At 39.9% G+C, this 27,215-nt stretch overlaps 2 protein-coding genes across 8 annotated transcripts in view; one reads left to right on the top strand and one right to left on the bottom strand.

Moving 5' to 3' along the window:
* TOPBP1 (DNA topoisomerase II binding protein 1) overlaps positions 1–27,215 on the top strand; it is a 41,187-nt gene that overhangs the window by 8,702 nt on the left and 5,270 nt on the right. For 4 of the 6 annotated variants that reach the window (XM_065587069.1, XM_065587066.1, XM_065587067.1 and 1 more), the window contains 16 exons: positions 276–445; positions 907–1,070; positions 1,660–1,907; positions 2,287–2,606; positions 3,447–3,619; positions 4,370–4,581; positions 6,624–6,922; positions 10,554–10,727; positions 11,968–12,077; positions 15,554–15,677; positions 16,259–16,405; positions 16,969–17,074; positions 17,582–17,774; positions 20,441–20,664; positions 22,440–22,606; positions 26,116–26,230. In XM_065587069.1, coding sequence (XP_065443141.1) covers positions 276–445; positions 907–1,070; positions 1,660–1,907; positions 2,287–2,606; positions 3,447–3,619; positions 4,370–4,581; positions 6,624–6,922; positions 10,554–10,727; positions 11,968–12,077; positions 15,554–15,677; positions 16,259–16,405; positions 16,969–17,074; positions 17,582–17,774; positions 20,441–20,664; positions 22,440–22,606; positions 26,116–26,230 — 2,946 coding nt within the window. Of the gene's footprint in view, positions 1–275; positions 446–906; positions 1,071–1,659; positions 1,908–2,286; positions 2,607–3,446; positions 3,620–4,369; positions 4,582–6,623; positions 6,923–10,553; positions 10,728–11,967; positions 12,078–15,553; positions 15,678–16,258; positions 16,406–16,968; positions 17,075–17,581; positions 17,775–20,440; positions 20,665–22,439; positions 22,607–23,248; positions 23,452–24,756; positions 24,805–26,115; positions 26,233–27,215 lie in introns of those variants that run through there. The other 2 variants (XM_065587071.1, XM_065587070.1) reach the window with 2 other exon arrangements.
* CDV3 (CDV3 homolog) overlaps positions 6,397–27,215 on the bottom strand; it is a 54,936-nt gene continuing 34,117 nt past the window's right edge. For both annotated transcript variants that reach the window (XM_065587093.1, XM_065587094.1), the window contains one exon: positions 6,397–15,586. In XM_065587093.1, the coding sequence (XP_065443165.1) occupies positions 15,528–15,586 (59 nt within the window). In that variant the 3' untranslated portion in view covers positions 6,397–15,527. The remainder of the gene's footprint in view (positions 15,587–27,215) is intronic.

Genomic DNA, 27,215 nt, shown 5'->3' with positions numbered 1-27,215 from the left:
TCTTAAGGCTGACAATTCTTCTGGAGAAAGAGGAACATGAGTTCTGTGTAAACACCATTGCTAATAGTGAGAGCATACTGAATTTTGGTGTAATGAAACCCTACATTTTAACAGAGGCTAGACTATGCATTATTGTGGTTTTCAGGTTTTGTCTTCCTTATTAGCATGGCAAAATCATATTTGAGTCATACATTCTGTTTGGTTAAGCATTGGGGAGACTAACTTATTTTCCTCTTTTTTTTTTTTTATTTTTTTTATTTTAACTTTATTTAAAGGTCGTACCCTTTCAGATGTCAGCCACATTTCCAATATCAGTTTGAATGGCATTAATGAAACTGCATGTAGCTCTGCTATGAACAGCAGGTTGGATCCTCCTCCTGATGATCTGGAAAATTTGGATATCAGTTCTTTTCAAGCTCCTGATGATTTACTAGATGGGTGTCGAGTAAGTTTAACAATGTACAATTCTGAAATGACCAGTTATCCTTTGGATGCAGCTAGTCTGGGTCTCCTGTAGTTATTGCTACAGTAAAATGTAGTCCCATTCCCAGCACAAAGATATAATCTATTTCAAGATAAACCAAACTAGACTGTTTATAATGTATTGGGGTACTGGAGAAAGTGTCTTCAAATTGGAGTTGGATAAGATGTGAAGCAATATTGGCAACTTTATTTAATGGAAAATATTTTATTGGCATTTCCTTCTGTTAGTGGGAAGTTGAGTTGTGCAAGACAAAATCACAAGATGAGCATCGACGATGGAATAATTTCTTTGGTTTTTTTGCGATTTTTCATAAGCTAAAGCTTGTGTGTTTGTATGTTTCTTTGGTTAGGTAATGAATGGTATCAAAATACAACTACTTCAACCAAAAATATCTTATCCTGTTCTTTTCTTTCTCCTTGCAGATTTATCTCTGTGGCTTCAGTGGCAGGAAGTTAGATAAAATGAGAAGGCTTATTAACTGTGGTGGTGGTGTTCGATTTAATCAGCTCAATGAAGATGTCACCCATGTTATTGTGGGAGAATATAATGATGAACTGAAGCAGTTTTTGAACAAGACTACTCACAGGTTCTGATAACTATGTTGCTTAAAAGACACTTCTATAATCATGTTTCCTCTTGTAAACAAAAAAAATACGTATTGATTAAACTTTTTTTTTGACTGAATAGCTGTGTATACTGTAGAGATAAAAATTGTGAAGACCATTTGTGGTCACTAATCAACAATATTTTACCCCTGGGAATAGTGTTTTTTAGGTAGCGTATCTCCTCACATTCAACAGAAAAAAATTATTAGCTGAGGAGGATTATATGAAAATTCTAGAAACCCTCAATATTTGTGATAAATTACATTTTTCTTGGAAAATGTGTAAAAATCCATATTCTCGAACTTTGAAATATTAAAAAAAAATGCTAAAGGCTGCAGTGTGGATGCAACTCAAATTTTTTTGTTTTAACTGGAGTCAGATGAGTGTCACAAACTTCATACAGAAACACAATTGTACTTGTAGAGTGAGCAGTGTCTGAGAGAGAAAAAAAACATGGGTTAAAATGGTTTTGAGAGCCATCTTAACTGTGTGTGTGTGTGTGTGTGTGTGTGTGTGTGTGTGTGTGTTTGTTTGTTGGTTTGTAATGTAAAAAATAATTTTATTTTATAGGCCTCATGCAGTGACAGCAAAATGGTTGCTGGAGTGCTTTGGTAAGGGTTACTTACTTCCAGTGGAGCAGTATATCCCTCTGAACTACCAGCCAATAGAAAATACAATTTTGGAGCAACCTGGAATTAAGCGAACTGTTCCCAAAAGTAATAGTCTCACAAAAAAAGAAGCTGTGAAGCTTGTACAGCACCAGAAAGCAGATGAAGATGACCTCCTCTCTCAATATGTGAATAATGATTCCACATTAAGTAAGTTCATAAAAAGACAAAATTTATGTGTAGCTCTTATGAAAAGCCTGTGGTGCTATCTACAAAGATGAACATAAAAAAAATGTAGTTACCTGATTTTAATCATATGTAAAGAAATTGCAATTCATACTCCGTAGCATGTACATTTTTTAAACTTTCACATGGTTTCTATATTAATTTCCCTATTGTACTTAAGAAAACAATATAAATTAGATGTAAACATGCCTCATATTGAACAGCTTGTAAATGAAATCTAAAACCTTGGGTTCCAGTACTACATTGTTTTCAATTAATAACTAACAAGATGGTTGAAACTCATTTTCTCCCTTACATCCCTGTATGTGAAATTTTCATCAAGTGGTTATTTTTTCTTTTTTAGTTGAAGTTGAAAAGCTAGAAACTGGTCACTTCAGTGATGCTGCTCATATTACCATTCAAGAAGAGAAGCAGTCCTCGATCTGTCATAGTTCACTGACACAGACTTCTGCAGTGGTTGAAGAAGGCTTATTCGGCAGAAAGAGGTTCCTTCTTTTGGGTTTTGGTGAAGAGGATGAGTCCTGCATTGTAGAAGTTATAAAGGAGAATGCTGGGAAAGTTCTACCTCCTCAAAACAGAGCAATTGCAGACTATGCTGTGGTTCCTTTACTGGGATGCAAGGTGGAGTCAACTGTAGGAGATGTTGTTACAAACACATGGCTGGTAAGGGGATACTGTAGTGCTATGACCAAACAAATGTTAGTGTTAGAAATCTAGAAACTGAAAACTTATTGATGGTTATATTTGCATTAGAACAGAGGTTTTAGCTTTGTTTAATTAGTGTACACCAAATTAAGAGAGTGCTTTAATGCACCTCTTCTTTATAGGCATGTCTTTTATCTGTCTCCTTTATTTCTTCCTGCTTTATTAAATCAGATTCTGACTTAGTGGCACAAAGACTTTGTACACAAGATTCTGCTCTAGTTGTCTGCATAATAGAGTTATGAAGAGAGAGCTGGGTGCAGTTAAGTTATGAGTGACATTTCTGTTTTAACATCTGATAGTAAGCTGTCTTTTTTTCTCTTGCCCCACACTTCCCCATATTTCTCTAAGAACATATGTAGCTGTATCTGGGTGATGCAATTGCAGGCTGACATTATAGGTCAGATGGTCAAACATTTACATATGTTGACCTAGATAATTCTTATCACCTGGACTAATTTGGTGTTTTTCATTATTAGATAATTAACTGTGAAATAAAACCTATGCTAACCCTTATATTGGGTTTTAAAATGTTTTAAAGCAGTAATCATTGTTGGAAAAATAGGAATTCAGGAAGCTTGAATCTTAATGTGAATTTAACTGAAACTTTCTGGATCTTTTAAGGAATGTATCTGATCACATATAGAATAATACATGTTCTACTTTGAACTTGAGGCACAAAGACAAAGAATGTCTTGCTGTTGATTCCATAAATGCTGTAGTACAATGTCTGAAATAATGTTTATCAAATTCATTTCTCTTGGCTTGGTTCTCATTTTCATTTATTTCATCATTTTTAAGATTATGTGTGTAGAACAGCAGCTCCTTTTAAACCCTCAGTCCAACCCACTTTTCACCCCAGTATCAGTAATGGAAGGAAGCAGTCCTCTGGAAGACTGTGTGCTGTCTTTCAGCCAGTTTACTGGTGCAGAGAGAGACTCCCTGGTGTTCTTGGCAGGTCTTCTTGGAGCAAGGTATGGAGTCTGTTGCCACTTATGTTCATTTTCTGGCATCTAAAAATTTTTCAAGTGTTTAGTCACATTAGAGAAAAAATTAGCAAAAAAACTTAGTTTACAGTTAAAATTTGTTCTAGACTTCTTTTGGATTTTATTCATTTGTGAAAACTAATGTTGAAACATTGTGATCTATTATTTGGTTCTGTATTTCCCCCCTTGTTTGTCATTACACCTTCTAGAGACAGTGTCTTTAAGTGTTCAAATATTTGTGTATGTCACTAGTGAATATCTGTTCTAAAAAATTACTTCTAAAAGGTGGGAGGGGGGGAAGAAAGACTGGGACATTTGTTGTTGTTGTTGTCCATACTTACTTCGTCAGTGATTTTCATGGAGTTTGCTCATTGTACAGGTAAAATCTTTTTTCTCCCTAGTTGCCAGCCGTACAAACTCAGCCTGGGATATAGAAATTTAGCTGAAGTTTTTGGCTTGTGCATTGTCACCAGTTTAGAAAAATAATCTGTAGCCAACTCTACCCCCATTACAGTTAAAAATGTGCACCGCATTGTCTTTAGTGGAGTTGCTCAAGTGTAAGTGAGGGAAGAATGTGGCCCGGCTTTTGGAAGTTAGTTAATAGTTCTATTTATGATACCCAAGCAAGACTAGAGCCCAACTCACTCTTCCATGCCTTTGTTGGCTCTGCAGTGCTAATAGGAACAGTCTAAACAATGACTATGTTTTTGAATGGTTACTTATATACACTTATTTCAGAGTCCAGGAATTCTTTGTGCGAAGAGCCAACCCAAAGAAAGGAATGTTTGCCAGCACCCACCTAGTGGTCAAAGAGCCAGATGGTTCTAAGTATGAAGCAGCAAAGAAATGGAATTTACCTGCAGTCACTATGGCTTGGCTCTTGCAATCTGCAAGGACAGGAAAGAAAGCAGATGAAAGCAAGTTCCCAGTTGAAAATGTTAACACTGGAGGTTGGTTGTCTTTTATGTTTTCTTGTTTATTTTAATATATGTTAATCATGTCAAGTTACACTGCCTTGCACTGTCGTTAAGAGAAATTTTTGAGTATAAGCTGATTTCTAATACTTAGGACCTTAAACTATTAAAACCAAAAGACTTTTCAGCTTATAATTTACTTTTCACTAGTTAAGATGTTTACTTGCAGCCTATCACTAAACTGAGACTGTAAAGGCTAGTCATTTCCACTTGTTTATAGTCCGTGGTCCAGATCTTTAGCTGGGGTAAATCACTGTGTAGCTTTACCGAAGTCAATGGAGCTATGTTGATTTATATCAACTGAGGATCTAGCCCAATGTCTAGTTATTTCCACTTTCTGGTTTACACTCCCTTACACGATACTGTTGTGTTAGTTGTAAACCACTCTGAAAGAGTGTTTAAATCTAATTAAAAACTGTTTTACAAGAGAAGGAAGGTTCTATAAAATGTTTTTCTAAACAAAATGAACTTTAAATTACTTGACAGTGCCCCTTTTAGAATTGAGAAGCAAACTGGACTGATTAATACTGAATACCAGTTAACTCACTAGTTCTTACCAATGCATTTGTGGGCTGCATAAAATTGCAGTGATTAAAAACATACCTGCAATACTGCATTCAGCTCTGGGCACCTCAGTGCCAGAAAGATCTTGACAGGTTGAGTAGGAATTCAGAGAAAAGCAACAAAATGATTAAGGGACTGGAAGGAATGATTTTATGTAAAACCAATTATATATGTTTGACCAAAAGATAATTCAGACTACAAGTCCTACTTATGTATGGGTATTTGAAATGTGTAAACTCCAAGGGCCAATGTCTGTTGACTTGAATGAGATCAAGATTTGGCCAAAAGAGGGAAAAGAATTTAACAGGTTGGCCTAAGCAAGTGTAATTAGTAGTAATGGAATGAAACTGAGCAAAGGAAAACCAGACTGAAAATGAGGGGAAAAAATCCTAACTTTGTGTGTGGGGGGGGGGGTTATTTAATATTTGTATTAGAGTAGCAACCAGAGGGTCTAAACTGGCTGGAGGAGCTGTAGTACTAGACTCTGTACAGTTGTAGAGTTTAAGACCACAAGGGACCACCAGGTAGTCTGACCTGCTATGTATCACAGGCCACCAACACCACGCAGCACTGTGAAGTCCGTGCTTCAAAAAGCGTACAATTACATATAAAATGTGAGTCTCCTAGAGGATGTATTAGAAGCCCTATTACTGGAGTCATTTAAAAGCTGGGTTGGCAAAGAGCTGTAGAATAATACAGCAGAGAAAAGTTGGCAACGTGATGGACTAGATTGCTTAACACAGGGGTCAGCAACCTTCGGCACGTGGCCCATCGGGGTAATCCTCTGGCGGGCCGCGAGACATTTTGTTTACATTGACCGTCTGCAGGCACAACCCCCCGCAGCTCTCAGTGGCCGCGGTTCACCGTTCCCGGCCAATGGGAGCTGCGGGAAGCGGTAACCAGCACGTCCCTGCGGCCCGCACCGTTTCCCACAGCTCCCGAACCACAAATATCTCGTGGCGCGCCAGTGGATTATCCTAATGGTCCACGTGCCGAAGATTGCAGACCCCTGGCCTAACAGATCTTTTCCATCTCTGATTTCTCAGATGCCTCAGCTTTACCCAGTGCTGATTAGTAGTATTTATGCCATTAACATTTTGTCTATAGTGAGGCTGTTGATCATTAAAGAGAAAACAGGTGAGTTGTTGTAGCTTTTCAACAGTGTCATAATTAAATGTTCCTGTTCTTGGTTTAATACTTTAAAATTCACTGAAGCACAAGACAATATGAGAGAGTCAAAGGTTACTCTATTTAAGGACTAGCACAGTAATAATGTGGTATAGTACAAGCACTAGTGTAGAAAATAGGAACTTAAAAACAAAAACCCTCCCTTCATTTTACAGCATATGAAGAACAACAAAATATTGGATAAATAGAATCCTTAGCATAATGCACATTTACCTTAAGGATAAAAATGATGGTGCTTAATTATAATTTTCTTTATTTCATTTAAGATAAAGATGAGAGTTTCATAAGTCAGCCCAACAAGACAGAGACCACTATAATGTCTTCAGATATACCAGACCATCCTAGCAATCTCCTTGAAACTGGGAAGAAAACAGCTGTGACGCCTCTTGATGTGAACCGGTTCCAGAGTAAAGCTTTCCATAGTGTGATCTCGCACCATATTGGGCAAAAGCCAACCCTTCCTGCAGAAGGAAGACTACTCCAGAAAGAACCATCTTTACACCTTGACACACCATCCAAATTTCTTTCCAAAGATAAGCTCTTCAAGCCTTCATTCGATGTAAAGGTAATCTCCTTTGCAAGTTTCTAAACCAGTAGTGCCAGCAGGGTCATATGTGTGTGAATGAAAAAGGCACAAAAAACCCCTATGCTAACCCTTTGTAAAGAGTGCGTATTAATACCACACAAATAAAAACACTGCTAGGCTTTTTAGTTTGGCAGGCAGTTCAGAAAATTCATGTGTTCTAAGGGACAGGGGTTATTAGAATTCATATCTAAAGCATATAAAAATAATAAAAGCATGAACGTTTTTAGAAATAGATACTATAGCACTGTTAACAAAGCCCCAATGTGCCTATTGCAACATATACCAGAGGGTCCTAAAGCAATGTCATACGTTACATAGTCTGTGTTGCTCTTTAAAAACAGAATGAAACTTTAGTAGAAGAGTTATAGTTTTTTGCAAACTATCATAAACAGTCTGTATTTGGCCCATAGTGAAATAGTTTCCCGGTGGACTGTGTAACATTAGCAAGAATTTTTAATGAATCTGTAAACTCAGGTGTTGTACCGTATGACTGGAGAATTGCTAACGTAGTTCCTATTTTTAAGAAGGGAAAGAACGTGATCTGGGTAACTACAGGCCTGTTAGTTTGACAACTATAGGCCTGTAGTATGCAAGGTCTTGGAAAAAATTTTGAAGGAGAAAGTAGTTAAGGACATTGAGCTCAGTGGTAATTGGGACAAAATACAACATGGTTTTACAAAAGGTAGATTGTGCCAAACCAACCTGATCTCTTTCTTTCAGAAGGTAACAGATTTTTTTAGCCAAAGGTAACTCAGTGGAACTAATTTACCTTGATTTCAGTAAGGCATTTGATACAGTTCCACCTGGGGAATTATTAGCTAAATTGGAAAAGATGGGGATCAATATGAAAATTTAAAGGTGGATAAGGAACTGGTTAAAGGGGAGACTACAATGGGTCATACTGGAAGGTGGCTACTAGTGGAGTTCCTTAGGGATCGGTTTTGGGACCAATCTTATTTAATCTTTTTATTACTGACTTTGGCACAAAAAGTGGGAATGTGCTAATAAAGTTTGCGGATGACACAAAGCTGGGAGGTATTGCCAATACAGAGAGGGACCGGGATATCCTACAGGAAGATCTGGATGACCTTGTAAACTGGAGTAATAGTAATAGGATGCAATTTAATAGTGAAAAGTGCAAGGTCATGCATTTAGGGATTAATAACAAGAATTTTTGTTATAAACTGGGGACGCATCACTTGGAAGTAACAGAGGAGGAGAAGGACCTCGGAGTATTGGTTGATCACAGGATGACTATGAGCCGCCAATGTGATATGGCTGTGAAAAAAACTAATGTGGTCTTGGGATGCATCAGGCGAGGTATTTCCAGTAGAGTTAAGGAGGTGTTTGTACTGTTATACAAGGCACTGGTGAGACCTCATCTGGAATATTGTGTGCAGTTCTGGTATCCCATGTTTAAGAAGGATGAATTCAAACTGGAACAGGTACAGAGAAGGGCTACTAGGATGATCCGAGGAATGGAAAACCTGTCTTATGAAAGGAGACTCTAAGCTTAGCTTGTTTAGCCTAACCAAAAGAAGGCTGAGGGGAGATACGCTTGCTCTCTATAATATATCAGAGGGATAAATACCAGGGAGGGAGAGGAATTATTTAAGCTCAGTACCAATGTGGACACAAGAACAAATGGATATAAACTGGCCATCAGGAACTTTAGACTTGAAATTAGATGAAGGTTTCTAACCATCAGAGGAGTGAAGTTCGGGAATAGCCTTCCAAGGGGAACAGTGGAGGCAAAAGATATATCTGGCTTCAAGACTATGCTTGATAAGTTTATGGAAGGGATGGTATGATGGGATAGCCTAATTTTGGCAATTAATTGATCTTTGACTATTAGCGGTAAATATGCCCCATGGCCTGTGATGGGACACTAGATAGGGTGGGATCTGAGTTACTACAGAAAATTCTTTCGTAGGTGTCTGGCTGGCGAGTCTTGTCCACATGCTCAGGGTTTAGCTGATGGCCATATATGGGGTCGGAAAGGAATTTTCCTCCAGGGCAGATTGGCAGAGGCCCTGGGGTTTTTTCGCCTTCCTCATCAGCGTGGGGCACGGGTCACTTGCTGGAGGATTCTCTGCACCTTGAAGTCTTTAAACCACAAGTTGAGGACTTCAGTAACTCAGACATAGGTCAGGGGTTTGTTACAGGAGTGGGTGGGTGAGATTCTGTGGCCTGCGTTGTGCAGGAGGTCAAACTAGAAGATCATAATGGTCCTTTCTGACCTTAAAGTCTATGAGTCTATGAGTTCGTGATTCTAAGGAAAAGTAGGAGGGAAAACAGCAGAATAAAGACAATGGTCTTCAAGAAGGCAGATTTTAGCAGACTCAAAGAATGGTCTGAAATAAATAGGATGAAATTAAATAAGGACAAATGCAAAGTACTACATTTAGGAAGGAAAAATCGGTTACACAAATACAAAATGGGAAATGACTGTCTGGGAAGGAGTACTGCAGGAAACGATTTGGGAGTTGTAGTGGATCACAAAACAAATGAGAGTCAATAATGTAACACTGTTGCCAAAAAAACCAAGCATCATTCTGTGATATATTTGCAGGAGTGTTGTAAGCAAGACACAAGAAGTAATTCTCCCGCTCTACTCATCACTGATAAGGCCTCAGCTGGAGTATTGTGACCAGTTCTGGGCACCATATTTCAGGGAAAATTTGGACAAATTGGAAAAAGTCCAGAGGAGAGCAACAAAAATGATTAAAGATCTAGAAAACATGACCTCTGAGGAAAGATTGGGAAAAAAAACTGGGTTTGTTTAATCTGGAGATGAGAAGAGTGAGGAGGGACATAAGAGATTTAGGTTAGACATTGGGAAAAATTTCTTAAGTGTAAGGGTAGTTAAGCAATGGAACAAATTATCTAAGGAGGTTGTGGAATCACTGTCATTGGAGGTTTTTAAGAACAGGTTAGATGAGGGGTTCTTAAACTAGGGGATGTGACTCCTCCGGGGGTCGCAAGCTTATTATATGGGGGGTTGTGAGCTATCAGCCTCCACCTCCAAACCTCGCTTTACCTCCAGCATTTATAATAGTGTTAAATATAAATAAGTGCTTTTAGTTTATAAGGGAGGTCGCACTCATAGGTTTGCTGTGTGAAAGGGATCACCAGTACAAAAGTTTGAGAACCACTGGAGACAAACACCTGTCAGGGATGGTCGAGATAATTCTTAGTCCTGCCTCCATGACAGGGACTGGACTAGATGACCTGTTGAGGTCCCTTCCAGTCTTATATTTCTATGATTCTTTAATCTCTTTATTTCCTCAGTTCCCCATCTGTAAAATTGAGATGTTACTTTCTCCTGTCCTTTGTCTGTCTTGTCTATGTAGATTACAAGAACTGTGAGGTAAGGGCTGTCTTTTACTATGTCTGTATAATGCTTAGCACAGCAAGACCCCAATCATATTTGGGGTCTGTAGGTGCTACTGTAATACAAATAAGAAGTGGGTTAGTGTTTGAATAATATGAAGCCTTAATATAGATTGCATTAGAGGAGCCTGCTATTCAATGAGAGAACTTTTGATCCTGGAAAAAGGATAGTTCATCTATCCTGATTCAATAATTGCTTCTTTACTCTTTTTGGCAGGATGCCCTGGCAGCTTTGGAAACTCCAGGGGCTTCCAATCAGAGAAACAGGAAACCAAGTACTCCTCTCTCCGAAATCATTGGCAGGAACTTGAAATTAGCTCTGGCAAACAGCACTCGTCATACAGCAGCTCTTACTGCCAGCCCTCAACTGCGGGCTGCACAAGCAGAAGTGGTAGGATTATGCTCTTTTTAAAATTTATTTGTAGGCTTAATTAAGAAGATGTGGTGTAATCATGTAGTTGAGTTAGGAGATGCTTAACTTTACATGATAGATTATGAATCATATTAGCTTTGATACTGTATTTTGATATGTTCAGACAGAAATTTTAATGATTACCTATTCTTTTGTTTCAGTTGAAAGAGGCAAGACCAGTAATTTTGACTTCTAAAAGGCAGAGAAACGTATTTAAATATGTTTGTTCTACTGACCTGGTTTAATAGTTGTTAGGCAGTATGTGTATATAAACAAGTAACTATATATTCCATAGTTCTAGAACTTGTAGCTTATCACTGTTAAGGAACTCCCAGTGTCTGGTGTAATGAGAACGGTGGGCAAGGAGTAAATACTTTTACTCTGATTAACAGTAATATTGGAGGACACCCATTATTTTCTGTGAAGATATTGGAATTTATTTTTGTCTTGCATCTCTCTTTCCCCCCCATCCTCTTAGAGTGCTGTAATTGCTTCACTTACTCGGAAGCAGGAGGCAAAATCTTTCTCACTTTTACCCCCACAATAAGATGTGTTTTGCTCATGTTCCTAGTAGTGTGTTTACATACTCTTTCCTGGAAGCAAGGAGCACAGTCCTTTCATGATTCCTTTTTGTACTAAATCTGATCTACCCTGCAGAGAGCAAAGTTAGAGAGAATAGAAAACAGAAATGTGGGAGAAATGTACAGTGGGTGCAGTGGACTGAAGACGCAGGCAAAGGCAGTGCTTTGTGTACAAATTGCCACACTTGTACTCTGTAATCAGTATGAGAATGGGGAAGTGGAATGACATTTTCAAGGGAAGATTAACAGTAATTTGCCATGCTGTACTCTCCTCTTTCTCACTCCCTTCATGGTATGTCCATTTTGGGGCCCCTTACCCTTTATGGTAAGATGTTTTTGTGTCAGCAGTTTTAGTATTTTCCCTGTTTAAAAGTTCAAGAAGATTTCAGACTGCTAAGAAAGAGGTGTAATATATTCTTATGAGACTTTGTGAGATAAGTCTTTATAATAGTGTTATTATAAAGTAGTTCCTGGTATGTGGAGCCATAAGAGCACTCCCTTAATAATGGGGAGGTTCAGGAAGCAGAGATCAGCAGAACTCTGATAAGTAGTTTCCCTTCTTTATCATTTCAAAGGTGTTGGTTTAATGATCCTCAGAACGTGATTTTTTTCATATTTTTCTCCACGACCATGAACAGGTGGAAGATTCAAAACCTCTTGCTGATCTAGTCATATGTGTTAGTAAGAAACTCAGTAAAAAGCAAAGTGAACTGAATGCTGTTGCCGCTTCTCTAGGAGCAGATTACAGGTATTAACTGATGCCACCAGTACTACACTCTGCATTGATATAACTTTTCACTTGAATGAATCTGAATCTTGGTGTTGTAAAGTCCAGTGTATGCATATGGCTTTTAATTATAGCGAAGCATTAGACTTCTCTATATTAAGGCTGCAACCAGTTTCCATGTAACGCCCTATATTTACCTGCCTCTTTCTCCCTAATAACTTGGCTTGGAAAATCAGTTTGGCCTAAAAATTCTCAGATTTACGTTGAAAGGTAAAGAGAATTTTTCTGCGTAAGTAAGAAGGGAACAGCACACAGATACTTCCTGGAGCTTTGAAAGGGTAGGGGCGTATGCCTGCAGGGCAGCAGAGATCAAAACAGTGAGCAGAGCAATCAAGGCAGGCATTGTGGGATACTGGTGGAAGCCAGTTCTGTCGACAAGACAGCAGTGTCTACACTGGCTCTTTGTCTACAATAAAGGGAGGGGAAAAGACAAAAGTCTCTCATGGGGTGGAAGTTTTTTGTCGCCCAAACTGGATGATTTTTGTGACAAAAGTCCTATTGTAGTGTGTACGTTTTTGCTGTTTTGTCGCCAAAAGGCAGTTTTTGGCGACAAAACTTGATAGTGTAGACAAGGCCTAAGTGATCATTTTCCCCCCACTTGATCTCCTGATAGTTTTGATTTGCCTGGCATGCAAATGTGCTTTTCTTTGTCTTATCTTTGGTCACACCTTGTGGGAAACACATTCAGGCAGGGGGAACCGCATTCTTTTGTCTGAAAAAACAAACAAACAATTTATCAATTTACCCTGACATACCTAATTTAAACACATTTTAATCAAAATTCCAGCACATCTGCATAATCCTTTGGGTGTTGACAATATATATAACATGCCAGAATATTAATGATCCATGAGTTAGTAGTTTTCTAGTGACACATTATATGACACCTTTTAGATAGAGAGTATAACAATAGTTAGCTGGGTTACACTGAACTGGTCAGGCCAGTTGAAACTCACTGCTAGCTAACAGGGTGACCCTTGCCTACAATCTGGATTCAGGCCAGGATGTGGGACAGAACAGCTTTTGGGGCACTGATGTATGATCTCCTGCTGTTACTGAAAAGTGGGCAGACAGCCATTCTCATTCTCCTGGACCTCTCAGCAGTATTCAAGTCTGTCAATTATGAGTAGGGCCCTACCAAATTCACGGTCCATTTTAGCCCCGCAAGCAGCACAGAGAAGTGTGGTATTGCCACCTTTACTTCTGCGCTGCTGCTGGCGGGGTGCTGCCTTCAGAGCTGAGCGCCCAGCCAACAGCTGCCACTCTCCGGCCACCCACCTCTGAAGGCGGTGCAGAAGTAAGGGTGGCAATACCGGGACCGCCCTAAAATAACCGTGTGACCCCCTCCCCTACAACTCCCTTTTGGGTCTGGACCCTCCAAGTTTAGAAATGCTGGTCACCCCCCATGAAATCTGTATAGTATAGGGTAAAAGTACACGAAAGACCAGATTTCACGGGAGGAGACAAGATTTCACCGTCTGTGACGTGTTTTTCATGGCTGTGAATTTGGTAGGGCCCTAACTATGAGATACTGCTGTCCTGCCTGAGAGAGGTGTCAGGGATCCAGAGACATGCACTAAAATTGTTTAAGCCCTGCCTGAAGGGATGAATCCAGTAAATTGTGATGGAAACTGTGTCTTTGCCACTAAACGCCTCTCTTATGGAGTCCCACAAGGATCAATTCTCTCTCTGGTTCTGTTTAACATCTAAATGCAGCTACAAGGAGATCATAGATCATAGAATATCAGGGTTGGAAGGGACCTCAGGAGGTCATCTAGTCCAACCCCTGCTCAAAGCAGGACCAATCCCCAAACAGATTTTTGCCCCAGATCCCTAAATGGCTTCCTCAAGGATTGAACTCACAACCCTGGGTTTATCAGGCCAATGCTCAAACCAGAGATGACATGGACTCAAGTGTTAGCAATATGCAGCACTACCTACCCTTCCCCACATATGACCATACTGATATCACCAAGACGGTCTAGTGCTTGAGTGAGATCAGCTCATGGATGAAGAACAGCTGGTTGAAACTGAACCCGAGCAACACAGAGGTTATGGTAGTGGGCAGAGAAAAACACTTCGAAGAGTTCACAGTCATGATGCTGTCTCCTTTGGTTGAAGGCAAACGAGCACAGTTGGTCATTTCAGTTTAGGAGTTCTCCTGGATTTCTTGATGATGCTAATCTCTCACATAACAGCATCTGCGAGTAATGCCTTATACCATCTCTTGTTAGGAGACTCCATCCCATCTTGGCGAATGGTGACCTGACCCAATTATACTGCCTTGTCACCTCCTGTCTGGACTAGAGCAATGCAGTATATCTGGTCACAAAGCCATCAACCCTTAGTAAACTCCAACTAATATTGAATGCTGCAGTACGTCTCCTGGCAACACGGGATACCGCAAGCACTTCAGGCTTATCCTCCACTCCTCACACTGGCCTTCCATAGAATATTGAATCAAGTTCAAGGTTTCAGTCCTTACCTTCAAGGTGCTCAATAGCCTGGGCCCAGGATATCTGAAAGATCACCTAAAGTTTAGCAATGAAGACCAGGGTACATCTTTGCTCTTCTAGCACAATGGAACTCTCTATGATAAGGGTAAAGCTTGTCCATGCAGGAGACAGAACTTCCTCAGGGGCCAGTTCAAGATTGTGGAATGATCTCCCACAGGAACTAAGTGAGGTGAAGTGAGATTCTTACCCACGAAAGCTTATGCTCCCAATACTTCTGTTAATCTTTAAGGTGCCACAGGACCCTCTGTTGCTTTTTACAGATTCAGACTAACACGGCTACCCCTCTGATACTTGACACAGGAATTAAGACCATTTCAAACCCTTCTGCACCACATGCAAAGTACGCTTCTTCAACCTTGCTGTCTCTAATATACAATAGTAGTGTGCACATTTAAAAGCAAAAACTACAAAAACAGAACCAAAACCAAACACTACACTGTGCACACAGTTCTCCCCATGCAGCGAGAATGAGAGAGAACAAATCACATGTGACAGATGTTGGTCACATTGCTTAATGTGCTACTGAAAGGTGCTCAAATACAAGAAGTGGGGAGGGCAATATAAGAACGTGTATAGAATAAAACGCAAAAGAATATTGCTGTTCTACATAAATATTTCAATTTGTAAAATGAAAAAACAAAACAAAAAAAACAAATCAAATGTTAAGGTACATTTTATTAATATTAAATTGAAATTACTAAGCGATGCGTGACATGATTCCCCAAACAATTCTTGTATGTTGGATGATGGTGATTTTGAGGGGGCAGCTAAATAAGTAAGTTTTTTGTAGCTTTTGTTAAGCTTCGTAGAGTAATGGTTATTTGTCTTGGTGGGATAAGACTCAGTTTCAAGGATGCAGTAATTATAATAATAAACTGGAGTTGATATCTTCAGGTTACATTTTATTGGTGTTTGTTCTAGATGGTGCTTCGATGAAACAGTAACTCACTTCATCTACCAGGGAAGACAAAATGACAGCAGTAAGGAATACAAATCTGTTAAAGAAAGGGGCATACACATTGTGTCAGAGCATTGGCTTTTAGAGGTATGGAAGAAATTTATTTTTATTTTCCTCTGAAATGTGAAGGAGAATGGAGACAAGATCAGATGTATTGGACTGACTTTCCGTTTTTTTTCAAAGCACATGCATGGGTTTAAATTGTTCATACACAATAGCTTTATGCATGCTGCTTTTAATTTGCAGGCTTCATCCTTCTAAATCTTAATTAATAATTGGTGTACCTTCACCTTGTAATGACTGTAGAGCTGAAATTGACAGTTTCTTCATATATTTGCTTTTCATACCCAATACATTGACTCAGTTTACAAGAACTTTTGGTTGAGGTTTTCCTGAACAATAACTTTTGTTTGCATAAGTATTTGCCAATGGGACAGAAGTAAAGTTAGATTTAGTAGTCATGAAGAAAAATCTTCAGAACTTTTTGAAAAGTAAGAATTTCATACTTGCTGACATAAGAACTACATGTGTCTCCTGCGTTAGTGTTTTTTCCCAATTATATTATTTTATTGATTTTTTTTTATATTTAGTTTTGCATCATGCTATCTAAATTACTCAGTTCTTCCCAGATTTCTCATAACTTCTTAAATTTATGAACTTTGTTGCAGAGTGCACAAGAATATAAACGACTTCCTGAATCTCTGTTCCCTCACACTTACAATCCCAAAATGAGTCTGGATATCAGTGCAGTGCAAGATGGCAGACTTTCTTCCAGTAGACTTTCATCAACTGGAAAAACAGCAAAGGAAGCTGAGGTATATGATAAGATGTAACCTCTGGTCTGTATTGGATTCATTGGCATTATTTTAATCTAGTTGTTTCACTAACAAAATGAATATAAACTGATACAAATATTGTTATTTAGTAATCTCTGGGGTCAGGTTCAGCAGTTATGCAGCTGTAAACTTTCTCTATCCTGGAGGCTCCATCAGTTTCTCAGCATTCTAACTCTCTTAAATATCTTATTAGAGTGGACACAGTCTTCAAATCTGAATTGGTGTGATCCTGTCTCTGTCTTCAGTTAGACATAAACAGTAGACCTGAGAGGTGCGAATTTTATTGAATTTAATGCGATATTAGATCTCCTGTCTAGTGTGGTTTTTTTTTTTTTTAATTTTTTCACTGCTGTGGCAGAAACATTAAGCTAACCTGAGGCTGATAGAGTGGAACTTTGGTTTGTTGGTGGAGCTTTGGTAGAGTTCTTCCTGTCCCCTAAAACACCCCAACATGCTTACCCCTCACTGAACACTGCAGCCAGTTGCTATGTCTTTCAGTTTCAGAATTAGATTGATAAGTTCTATATTTTTAACATTCTTAGAGTATTTCAGTGGATGAAAATGACACAGGAGATGTAACTACTAACCAGGTAAAGGAAGCAGTCACAGTAAGAGAGGAGCAAATTGCAGCAAATGAAGCCAAAGGAGGTAAACAAAATATTCTTTGTTTTCTTTTTAAAACAGCCGTGGAAACTACAGATATAAATATAATCGTTTTACTATTTTGGGGAAGCTTGACTTTTAAGATCTGGAGGTTTTAGTGTCATTTATTCTCTTACCTAAGCACAGTGTAGCCAGCCAGACTTCCCTGGAAAAGTGCTGGCTGCTTCTTATTCATAAGTGCTCCAGAGTATGAGGAGAGATGTTTTGGACCTTTGTTTAAAGACACTGGCAAATCCATAAGGAGAACCAACCATCCCTGATGAATTATTGGGCTGCTGGGCTGTTGTCTTTAGTATTCTAGAATTTCTCAAAGACTGGATATTGCTAATTATTTGTCATGTGAAACAAAGACTTAATTGAAAGTATTGCCTCATGTGAAAACATGTACATATCTTTGTCCTGAAAGGGAGCTACATGATTAAACCCCTGTGGCATTCTAAAAATGTAAAATTAAATGGCCTAACTCTTGTTGTGACTTTCTTTCACTTCAAGTTTTAACCCAGACACTGGAAATGAGGGAGAACTTTCAAAAGCAACTACAGGAGATCATGTCTGCAACATCGATAGTGAAACCACAAGCACAAAGAGGATCATTGTCAAGGAATGGTTTCGACAGTTCCCCTACCACACCAGATGGCACACGATCTGTGCGTAATGGTCGTAGTAGAGTCTTGGAAGCTCTAAGGTATCATGCTGCATGTAAATGTGTCTTTCTTTGTCTTGCTTTCTTTTACTTGACTTTGACAGTATTACAAAAATTTGGACAGAAAACTAAGTAAGTCTAATAAGTAGGGCTGTCAGTTAATGGCAGTTAACTCACGCGATTAACTCAAAAAAATTAATCATGATTAATCGCACTGTTAAACAGTAGAATACCAATTGCAATTTATTGAATGTTTTGGATATTTTTCTACATTTTCAAATATATTGATTTCAATTACAACACAGAATACAAAGTGTACAGTGCTCACTTTATATTATTTTTATTACAAATATTTGCACTGTAAAATGATAAAGAAAAGAAATATTATTTTTCAATTCACCTCTTACAAGTACCGTAGTGCAGTCTCTTTATCATTAAAGCGCAACTTACAAATGTAGAATTAATTTTTTTTTTTTTTTTGGTTACATAACCACTCAAAAGCAAAACAAATTAAAACTTTAGAGCCTACAAGTCCACTCAGTCTTACTTCTTCTTCAGCCAATTGCTAAGAGAAACAAGTTTGTTTACATTTACAGGAGATATGCTGACCGCTTCGTATTTACAATGTCACCTGAAAATGAGAATAGACGTTTGCATGGCACTTTGGTAGCTGGCATTGCAAGGTATTTATGTGCCAGATATGCTAAACATTCGTATGCCCCTTAATGCTTTGGCCACCATTCCAGAGGACATGCTTCCATGCTGATAACACTTGTTTAAAAAAAAAAAAAAGTGTTAATTAAATTTGTGACTGAACTCCTTGGAGGAGAATTGCATGTCTCCTGCTCTGTTTTAGTGCATTCTGCCATATATTTCATGTTATAGCAGTCTCGGATGATGACCCAGCATGTTGTTCGTTTTAAGAATACTTTCACTGCAGATTTGAGAAAACGCAAAGAAGGTACCAATGTGAGATTTCTAAGGATAGATACAGCACTCAACCCAAGATTTAAGAATCTGCAGTTCCTTCCAAAATCTGATCAGGATGGGATGTGCAGCATGCTTTCAGAAGTCTTAAAAGAGCAACAGTCCGATGCGGAAACTACAGAACCCAAACCACCAAAAATTAAAATCAACGTTCTGCTGGTGGCATCTGACTTAGATGATTAAAATGAACACGCATTTGTCTGCACTGCGTTGGATCGTTATCGAGCAGAACCCATCAGCATATGCTTCAATCCTCTGGAATGGTGGGTTGAAGCATAAAGGGACATTTGAATCTTTAGCGTATCTGGCACGTAAATATCTTGCAATGCCAGCTACAATAGTGTCAGGCGAACACCTATTCTCACTTTCAGGTGAATTTGTGAACAAGAAGTAGGCAGCATTATCTCCTGCAAATATAAACAAACTTGTTTGTCTGAACAAGAAATAGGACTGAGTGGACTTGTAGGCTCTAAAGTTTTACATTTGTTTTATTTTCAGTGCAGTTATTTTTTATACATAATTCTACATTTGTAAATTCAACTTTCATGATAAAGAGATTGCACTACAGTACTTATATTAAGTGAATTGAAAAATACTATTTTTTATTTTTACAGTGCAAATATAATTAAAAAATATAAAGTGAGCACTGTACACTTTGTATTCTGTGTTTGTAATTGAAATCAATATATTTGAAAATATGGAAAACATACAAAAATATTCATATAAATAGTATTCTATTATTGTTTAACATAGCGATTAATTGCAATTAATTTTTTAATCACTCGACAGCCCTACTAATAACCTTTCAAATCTCAATTGCTATACGATAGCTATAAATACACTGTTTCGTTATGCATTTATACACTTGCAAATGTGAAGACTACTTCTGATTATGAGGCTTTCACGTATTACACTTGCATTTTGCCACTAATGTAAGTAAGTCTGTCTTGTTGCAGTTTAAAATCCATCCCTGGACTGTGGGAATGTAGAAAATATAGCTAAAACCTCCAGTCAAAATGAAAACATTGTTAATTCACCATGGGCGAGATTGCCTTTCAGATCTATCAGTAGTTTCTAAAAAGAATCTAAAATATAGGGCATGTGTTTTCTGATGAATTGAGAAGTACTTGATGGCTAAACCAGATGACGGGAATTAATGATGAAGAGCCTGATTCCTGGTAAATATTGGAAATTAATTTCCAATATTTGCCACCCAAGAAACAAGATTGCTCTCTTTAACTTTCAAATGTACACCAAGTCTATAAGGACAGTAAAGAATGGGATATGCTGATCATGGAACACCTTAGTAGCATGATACATGCTAAAAATGACCAGTATTGTTCACAGTCACTTTTTTGTAGCCGTGCTGACTGATACCCAGGTAGTCAAACTGCCTGACTTATCAATTTTATATTGAAGTTTATTCTCTCCTGACTGTGCTATCCAGTAATAAAGATTTGTACAGCGGACCCTCGCTAGAGCGTGCGTCGCTAGAGCGCGGATTCGCGTATAGTGCTGTCGTGACGATGGATTCCAAATTTAAATATTTAAATTGGGATCCATAGTAATGTGGTACCGCGCATGGATCCTGAACCCCGCATTCTAGCGAGGGTCCGGTGTAGTACATTGTTAACACGATGATAAATACGTCCTTGCCCTCAAGTATAGTTCATCTGTTTTTTTAAGGAAACTTTATGTGGATTTTGTTTTTTGTTCCTTAGGCAGTCACGGCAAGCAGTGATGGACATAAACACAGAGCCATCACAAAATGAGCAGATTGTCTGGGATGACCCCACTGCAAGAGAGGAGAGAGCAAGGCTTGTCAGCAACTTACAGTGGCCCAATAGTCCTTCACAGTACTCTGAACAAATTCAGACTGATGTAAATAACATGAATGATTCCCCTTTCAGGGAATCCTTCGTTGATAGAGAAGTTGTTGAATTAGGTAAGGAGAGAAATACATGTTTGAGCTGGAGTGTAGTTAGGATTATTTATTATGATACAGTGGTATTCTAGAAGCAAAAAAACCAACACTATTACATGGATCTTTGTCAGCTTTCGTGTGTTGTGATCTCTCTAAGTGACCTGAACTTTTTCCCCCTTTTTAATAATGAGGCTCAGGATGAGTGACAGACCATTCTTAGTCTTGTTTTAAAAAGGTAAATAATTATTATTATTTTTTTTTTTTAACTCTGCTCTTCCTCCAGAAAGACCCCATGCACCTTTTTGACAGCAGTAAGCAGTTTGGAGGCAGCCCTTGCCTAAAGATAAGCTTTTTTTGTTTTAGGCCCCAATTCTGGAACCCTTATTCATGTTGAATAGTACAGGCAGTCCTCGACTTTACGACATTTGAGTTATGACGAACAGCATTTATGGCGCCTCTACATTGACACCTTGATTCAACTTACGACTATAGGTTTCGAGTTTAAGATGTGTACTTACTAAAGCAAATAACTACACTGAGCCTCTTAATATGCTTAACTGTTGTAAAATCTTAGCTTTTTAATAGCAGTTGAAGAAGATCCACAATGCTGGGTAAGAATGGAGGTGTAGGAGAAGGATCACCAATGCCCAGGAGCCCCATAAAAATCTGGCAGCAAGTCTGCTGGGGAGATCAGTGGATCAGGATGCAGTCAAGTTATTATTCTACCTTTCTTGCTGTCTTTACAAATGCAGTTGATTACGTGCCCTGCCTAGCTATTTTCTTCTATCCCTGCAAGCCTTTTTATCCTGCTGTTAGGAGTGGAGAAGAAGCACAGCTGAGTCATCTATTCTGTTTCCCCTTCCTTCCACTCCTTCTACTTAAGAAGCAGTGAATATTCTCCTCTGATATGGATGGACAAGAGATGCTTCCTGGTTTCCACTCTCCTCTTGATGGCAGGAAAAAAAGAGCTGGATGAGAGGAGAGTAGAAGCTAGCAGATGGGCAGCCATCAGGTGGCTCTGCAGGAAGAGATCAGTAGTGATGTTTATCACTCACGTAATGCTTTACATGTTCAAAGTGCTGTGGAAACATTAATCCTCAAAAACCTGTGACACACAGATATTACTGCTGTTTTTTACGAATTGGGAAACTGGAACAGAAGTGAATTGATTTGCCCTTTGAGTCATTGACAGGGCTGAGATTAGAAATCAGAAGTTCCTGACTCCTCAGTCCTGTGCTCATTGTCAGACCATGCATGAATACTTCACATGCTGTCATGCTGACTTCCACAAACATTGTTTTCCTTTTGCTTCCTGCAGCAAGCTTTCTATAGCTTGGTGTGTGTGTGGGAAAGGGGCATTCTTGACACCTCCCATCCCCTTATAGCTTTTCTGTTTGAAGCAGCCTACCTGGAGGATGGTTTCTTTGGCCCAGTCTTATAGGAGAAAGTTGTAGTGATTTAATGAAATTGGTTTATAAACTAAACTAGTTAAATCGGTGCAGTCCCCTTCTGTGGCCAATTTGAGTGCTTCATGTCAAGTTAGTTTAAGGAATCAATTGGGAAGTAGAGAAGCCTCAAGATAGTAAAAAAACATGAGGCTTGTAACAGCTCAACTGCTGCCTTGTGATTAAAGGATGTAAATTTTAAGACAGGAAGTAAGCAGTTGTTTCTGAAAATGCAGAATAAATGTTGTGATGGCATTTGTTTCTTATTCATTTGAGATATACTTTTTTCAGTGTTATCATAGTTATAATTCAGTCAAACAAAATCAAGCAACAGTGAATTACTATCCACAGCTGTTCATGATTCTGGGGACACAGGTGTGGCAGAGGTCCCAAAGCATCCAACATATAGTGATCCAGAAACCCCAGTAAAAGATGATCAAGTGATCCCCACACCGCAAGCTCCCAGCATTGCCTTCCCGCTGGCTAACCCTCCTGTGGCTCCACAGCCCAAAGAAAAGGTTTGTTATAGCAGTATACTTGTTTTTAAAGGATCATACTTGCACTGTGAAGAAATGGCCCAGTGTACTATTAAAATGCATCTAATATTTGAAGCTGACAGTAAATGTATTCATCAGTTTAACAGGTTTTAAAGTGGATAATTTCTGTGCAGTGTACTTTTAGTTCCAAATTTTTCATTTTTCCCAAGAGACTCTGAGCGGGTCATAGAAATGTGGGACTGGAAGAGACCTCACGAGATCTAGTCCATCCCCCTGTGCTGAGGCAGGACCAAGTAAACCTAGACCATCCCTGACACATGATTGTCCAACCTGTTCTGAAAAACCTACAGTGGTGGGAATTCCACAATCTCCCTTGTAAGCCTATTCCGGAACTTTACCCTTATAGGTTGAAAGTTTTTCCTAATAGCTAACCTAAATCTCCCTTGCTGCAGATTGAGCCCGTTACTTTTTATCTGATCTTCAGCAGACATGGAGAACAGTTGAACCACTGTTCTCTTCAGAATAGCCCTTTAATATATTTAAGAACTGTTATCAAAAGTCTCCCCTCAGTCTTCTTTTCTCAGTACTAAACATGGCAGTTTTTTTAACCTTGTCCCATAGATCATGTTTTCTAAACCTTTTATCCTTTTTGTTGTTCTCTAGAGCAGCGGTCACCAACCGGTCAATTGCAATCGACTGGTTGATCCTACAGGATCTCCCAGTCGATCATGATCTCCGGCAGCACAATGGGGCTGCTGCTAAGACAGACTCCCTGCCTGCCCCGGCCCCATGCCACTCCTGGAAGTGGCCAATGTAGCCCAGAGGCAGGGGGACAGGATCTCCCTCCGTGCACTGCTCCTGCCTGCAAGCACCGCACCTGCAGCTCCGATTGGCCAGGAACGGGGAGCTGTGGCCAATGGGAGCTGCAGGGACGGTGCTTGCAGAGAGGGGGAGCGCATGGAGCCACTTGCCGTCCACCTCCCTGCCCTTCCAGGGGCCACAGGGCCACGTTGACCCCTTCCAGGAGTGGCGTGGAGCCAGGGTAGGCAAGGAGCCTGCCTTAGCGGCAGCCACGCTACACCACCAACCAGGAGCCGCCGGAGGTAAGTGCAGCCTGGCAGGAGGCCGCACCCCAGCCCTGAGCCCCCTCCCGGAGCCAGCACCCCATACTCCCTCCTGCACCCCAACCCTGAGCCTTGACACCCTTCCCAGAGCCAGTGCCCCCAACTCCCAGCCCTGACCCCCCTCCTGCACCCAAACTCCTTCCTAGAACTTGCACCCCTCCCCCCTCCTGCACCCCAATCCTCTGCCCCAGGTTCAGCCCACATCCCCCTCCCACACTGCGAACTCCTCGGCTCCAGCCCAGAGCCCACACCCTGTCCTGAACACCAACCCCAGCCCGGTGAAAGTGAGTGAGGCTGGGGGAGAGCGAGTGAGTGGGGTGGGGAAGAGGCGGGGCCTCAGGCAAGGGGTGGGGTAGATCCTGCGTTACCCTTAAATTCAAAAAGTGATTTTGGGTGTAAAAAGGTTGGAGACCGCTGCTCTAGAGGATGTTACTTTCAAAAAGAAAAACATCATTTAATCCACTTTCTTGTCGTGTTAATGAAATAGATTTTTGTAGGCAGAGGTGGGGTCAGGCTTGGGGTTCTGTTGTGTTTTTTAGTCTCTTTAATGACATAATAATGGGGAGAAGTTCTTTCTGATTAATCACTTGGATAGTATGTTACATTAATACTTAAAAATAAGCTGTCAGTGCTGAAAATCTGTAGCAAATTCACAAAGGGCTATGGAAAATTAATCTAGCCTTTAGTTCACTAGTCCTTTGTATAATTTTGTTGCTTGATCTTTTCAACAGGCATGTGTGTTCAGTGGCATATTTCCTCACACTAGTAAATAAGCTTTGTTTGGAATGTGTAACTGTTTTCTCTCATCCAGGCTTGCCAGTCCTACAGTGGGTTTCCCCCTCTACTTTTCACTTTAAGGCAAGACCAGACCTGTCAGTCATCAGGCAGTGGCTTAGTTTTTCCCTTTTGGAAAACTCAGTTTGATCTTCCTGGCGGCAGCTGTAGGCACTTTCCAGACCTTCTCCTTGCAAACTACAGAACACAGAGGAAAAACTATTAAATTGCCAGGTTGATTTCAGGTTTTTCTTCACTGTGTTCCTTCTACAGCCTACTATGGACACCACCCCATGATGAGCAGAAGCCCCAGGAGAAAAGGTGCCTGTTTATGCTCATCTCCCCTATAACCTTGCTGGGCAGGTGCAATTTGCATTGTTTTGTTCTCAGGAGCAGCCTCTGCCCTTCTACTCCAGATTTTAAACCTCAGCACTAACCCCCTAATATGGACCGGTAGCAACAGCTCCTTCAGTTTTGGCATGTGCACCCACTAGCACGGTGCAGATTGTGGCATGGGATAAGAGGAATGATCCCCAACCAGGTGACCCTAGCAGTGGTACAGAAATGAACGGACACTTTTGGTGCTGAGGGATTCCAGCAGCAGGGATATGGTATTTCACAGATCTCTGGAGAGAGTTCTCACATCATTCTGCACAAAACCTAAGGTGCGCATACAAATCAATTTAAAAACTACCTGGTGAGAATATCATTGGGTTGTTTCTATAGTATCCAGCAGTAAAGGCAAAAAAGTAGCATATGAAAAGTGAAGGAGCACAACTTGACAGGAAAGATCAAAGCCCATGAAAAAAAGGCAGTATCAGTTTCCTAGATTGAAAAATCCATTTATGAAGAGGTCTGGAAGGAAGCACCCTGGACATGCTATAAGGTAGACGTATAGGCTTCATTGGATGCTACCTTTGGCAGCAGGATATTACATGCTGTGGTAGCCCTGACAATTTTTGTTAACACATTTTTGACTTTTAAATAATTACTTGAAGCCCTCTGGGATTTTGCTTGCTGATAGAATCCCACTGTAGGAATAGAAAGCTTGGATAAGAGAGATAGGGAGGTACATTTGATATTTGATTTATCAGTGCGTCCAGCTTGCCATTCCATCAATTAAAATGAAAACGTTCTTTTCATGACCAGTATCAGAGGGGTAGCCGTGTTAGTCTGAATCTGTAAAAAGCAACAGAGGGTCCTGTGGCACCTTTAAGACTAACAGAATATTGGGAGCATAAGCTTTCGTGGGTAAGAACTTCACTTCTTCAGATGCAAACTTCTTGCTTATGAAGCTTATGCTCCCAATACTTCTGTTAGTCTTAAAGGTGCCACAGGACCCTCTGTTGCTTTTCATGACAGATTATTTATTAAACTGTGCCCGGTAGATGGGAACCAGGGGAGGTTAAGTGTTAGATTGACTTTGAATATTAGAATACTATCTATTTTTCAACTTTGGATGCAGTCTGCTTGACTGGAAGCCAAACCCTTGTCTAGTGACTGATGGGTCTGGTTCCTGCCTTCTCAAACAGAAAACCCGATGTAGGAAAACCTTGAATACTTGAGAGAAATAGTTGAGTATTGAATTTATCTTTCTATGCAACTTTCCCTATAACTTTTGTCATATTCTAGGCTATTACAGTAGATGAGAAGGTTGATGAAGAACCAGAAAAACAGCGCAAATTCCAGCTGTCTTCACTTAATCCTCAAGAGCGAATCGATTACTGCCATCTGATTGAGGAACTAGGTAGCCAGATGTTTGTAAAACTTTTAAAGTTTGTTTAGGGCTTTTGGGGCTGAAAAGGGGCCTCGGTTAATGCATTGCTAATATAAACCTAAGGTTTCAGACCTGTAGCTCTCAAGACGCTTTGGCTAGGTCTTCACTGGCAAAGAAGGGTAAGGTGTGTTTACCACCGGGGATAATATGTGTTAGCTATCACATTGTAAAAACACAGTGGAGACAAGGCACTTGAGTTTTACTGTGCGATAAACTAGGTGAGGTCAAGCCCAGGCAGGGGTGTATTGCTGACCTCGCGTACTTTACAAAAACTTGAAGTGCCTTATCTTCCCTGGGTTTTTTTTGAACCTCAGAATAGCTCATGCACCTTAGTTACCCTGAGGTAAAAAGTAAACCCTTTTTAGCACTGAAACAAGGCCTTGTGGTTCTATCACTGTTTTCATTATTTGAAGTTATCATAGACTCATAGACTTTAAGGTCAGAAGGGACCATTGTGATCATCTAGTCTGACCTCTGGCACATTGCAGGCCACAGAATCTCACCCACTCCTGAAATAGACCTTAACCTGGCTGAGTTACTGAAATCCTCAAATCATGATTTAAAGACTTCAAGTTGCAAACAATTCACCATTTACACTACTTTTAACCTGCAAGTGACCCATGACCCATGCTGTAGAGGAAGACAAAACCCTCCCAGGGGCTTAGCCAATCTGACGTAGGGGGAAATTCCTTCCAGACCCCAAATATGGCGATCAGTTAGACCCTGAGCATGTGGGCAAAACCAACCAGGCAGATATCTGAAAAAGAATTCTCTAGTAAATCAGAGCCCTCTCTATCTAGTGTCCCATCTCCAGCAGTTGGGGATTTTTGCTACTGGCAGTCACCGATGGGCCGCATGCCATTGTAGCAGAGTCCTGTGGCACTTTATAGACTAACAGTCGTATTGGAGCATGAGCTTTCGTGGGTGAATACCCACTTCTTCGGATGCATGTAGT

The sequence above is a fragment of the Chrysemys picta genome, chromosome 2, assembly GCF_011386835.1.
Source record: "Chrysemys picta bellii isolate R12L10 chromosome 2, ASM1138683v2, whole genome shotgun sequence".
Taxonomy (NCBI): domain Eukaryota; kingdom Metazoa; phylum Chordata; order Testudines; family Emydidae; genus Chrysemys; species Chrysemys picta.
Note: the sequence above shows the minus strand (reverse complement) of the source record. Positions and strands in the feature narration are given on the sequence as shown.